This window comes from Cherax quadricarinatus, chromosome 16, assembly GCF_038502225.1.
Source record: "Cherax quadricarinatus isolate ZL_2023a chromosome 16, ASM3850222v1, whole genome shotgun sequence".
NCBI classification, from domain to species: Eukaryota; Metazoa; Arthropoda; class Malacostraca; order Decapoda; family Parastacidae; genus Cherax; species Cherax quadricarinatus.
This window is the reverse complement of record NC_091307.1, coordinates 18862854-18865619: the sequence shown is the minus strand read 5'-3', so window position 1 is coordinate 18865619 and position 2766 is coordinate 18862854. Positions and strand designations below refer to the sequence as shown.

Here is a 2766-nt window from a genome sequence, read left to right as displayed (position 1 = left end):
TATATATATATATATATATATATATATATATATATATATATATATATATATATATAGGGAAGTACCACCTCTAGAACTGTTATATATATATATATATATATATATATATATATATATATATATATATATATATATATATGTCGTGCCGAATATGTAAAACTGGTCAATTAGCAAGAACTCAATTAAAATTAAGTTCTTTCTGAAATTTTCTTTTATACGTTTAAAGATATATTTTTTTCATTAATGTTAATGTAAAAAATTTTAATTTTGCACCAAAAGAATCTTAGAAAACTTACCTAACCTTATTATAACAAGAACAACTTATTTTAGCCTCCCCCAACTAAATATATTTTAGATTTGTTCACAATAATTTAATACTGAACAAACACAGTGAAATATATATTTTTCGTTAGGTTCAGAATGATTTTGGCGACATTATTGCATACACAAATTTTCACTTGTCCTATATGGCAAGATGAATGTTGCTATTTAAGCCAAGATCGCAAGTTCTGCCTATTCGGCACGACATATATATATATATATATATATATATATATATATATATATATATATATATATATATATATATATATATATATATATATATATATATATATATATATATATATATGTCGTGCCGAATACGTAAAACTGGTCAATTAGGAATAACTCATTTAAAATTATGTCCTTTCTAAAATTTTCTCTTATACGTTTAAAGATATATTTTTTTCATTAATGTTGATGTAAAAATTTATAATTTTTCACCAAAAGGAACTTAGAAAACTTACCTAACCTTATTATAACAAGAACAATTTATTTTAGCCTAACCCAACTATATATATTTTAGATTTGTTTACAATAATTTAATACTAAACAAACACAGTGAAACATATTTTTTTCGTTAGGTTCAGGATGATTTTGGCGAAATTATTGCATACACAAATTTTCACTTGTCCTATATGGCAAGATGAGCGTTGCTATTTAAGCCAAGATCGCAAGTTCTGCCTATTCGGCACGACATATATATATATATGTACCTTGTACCGCCTCCAGAGACAGCACAATGTATGCATCACCTTACCTCTGTGCCACCGACCGTACAAGAATCGCGCATGCAGCTGAGCTACATGTTTTTCTCGTGATCCGAGGACACTCGTGGCAGTGGTATCTCAAGGATTAATTTCAGCCTCCTCCTGTTTGAATACTCGCCTCCACAAGCAGTCTATATAGTAATGAAATCACGAAACAAGTGATTATAAATCATTTACCAAACTGCGGCAGGCCAGGACTCGACCCTACGTGTAGCTCAGCTGCATGCGTGAAACTTGTAGGATCGGTGGCGCAGAGGTAAGGTAATGCTTACATTGTGCTTTATCTGGAGGCGGTACAAGGTTCGTAGGGTCGAGTCCTGGCCTGCCGCAGTTGGGTAAATGATTTAAAATCACTGGACGAAGTGTTCGAGATGTAGGCCTCGAGATGTTATTTAAGTTGTTCTGTTCCCCATTGCATATGCTAAATATGCTAAATTTGCTAAATATGGTAAATTTTGGAGCTGATATGATAATGTTTGATTCTATAATTCATATTTTCACCGAAATATTTTAAATAAAGGCCGAGCTTCCAATTATCAGGAAAGTAACTTGTCAAAAATATTATCTTAACACACTAATTACTTTATCAATATTACCTTGTCACACTAATTATTATATCAACATTACCTTGACACACAAGACCCTGTAGTGTACTGTATATGTGACACAATAGTGCGCAGGATATATACCTTTAAGGGTGTTTTTCTCTCAGAATATACCTGCTGAGAGGTTAATTTAATCCTTGTTTTATGGATTAAAGTAACCTACTCTGATAGTGATATGGTTACGGTGCAGCCTTAATGACCTTACTGTAGTCGACAGACATTAAATCCTATTAAGAAAGCAGATTAAGGATTTAAATATACATTACCTTTATTATCATTGTCCTGGCCTGAGGCAAGATGGCTGAAACCAACTAGCCAGATAGTGATAATTTTCACGACACTGCTTGAAGCCATGATCTTGCAGGCTGTTCTTACTACAGCAGTTTTCTAGAACACCTCCAGCGTCTTCGTCGACTACTGTGATTCCTCAATACTTCCACCAACGTCTGTCACAGAAGGAAAAACTTTCGTTGTGATACCGGGATTTGAGTTTCTCGACTAGAAGCTTGAGTTTCGAGCCTTTGTTCTCCTATGTTAACTAACCTACACGGGTTTAGCGCTTCACGTAAATGAAATAATAATAATAATAATAATGGAGAAGACACTGGAACACTCGACTACATTATTATTATAATCAAAAAGAAGAGCTAAACCTACAAGGTCACAGTGGCACTCGCTTACAGCATCACTAGGAACGCCTGTCTCTGGGCTACTGCCTCGCAGAACATAAGAGAGTCTAAGCATCGTGAAGCCGGTTACCAGATATCTACGACTCTACTTTTAGAGAATATGCATTGATACTCTGCTGTATTTCAACTCTTTCGGAACATGATCGCTTCCTCCCTCTATGTGTGGATATTCAATTACTTCTGTTGGACAGCTGTTAGGTATAGTATATTATTTTGGTAACATCACTGCTTTCTTAATAAATACCTCCTTAAATTTTGCGCTTATCTCTTAGTATTTCTCATTCTCTAATTTTCAGTTATCGCACTTCCTTCTTTCTTCAGCCTTATTACTTATTATTTTATTAATTTCCTCTGAATGAGGCCATGGAGCAGTTTCTCTTC

General features: G+C 33.3%; 1 protein-coding gene across 1 annotated transcript in view; it reads right to left on the bottom strand.

Moving 5' to 3' along the window:
• LOC138850992 (uncharacterized) overlaps positions 1–2403 on the bottom strand; it is a 61430-nt gene extending 59027 nt beyond the window's left edge. Inside the window, exon 1 of the mRNA XM_070085454.1 lies at positions 1963–2403. Within this exon, the coding sequence (XP_069941555.1) occupies positions 1963–2050 (88 nt within the window). The 5' untranslated portion in view covers positions 2051–2403. The remainder of the gene's footprint in view (positions 1–1962) is intronic.
• Between the last annotated feature and the right edge of the window lie 363 nt (positions 2404–2766).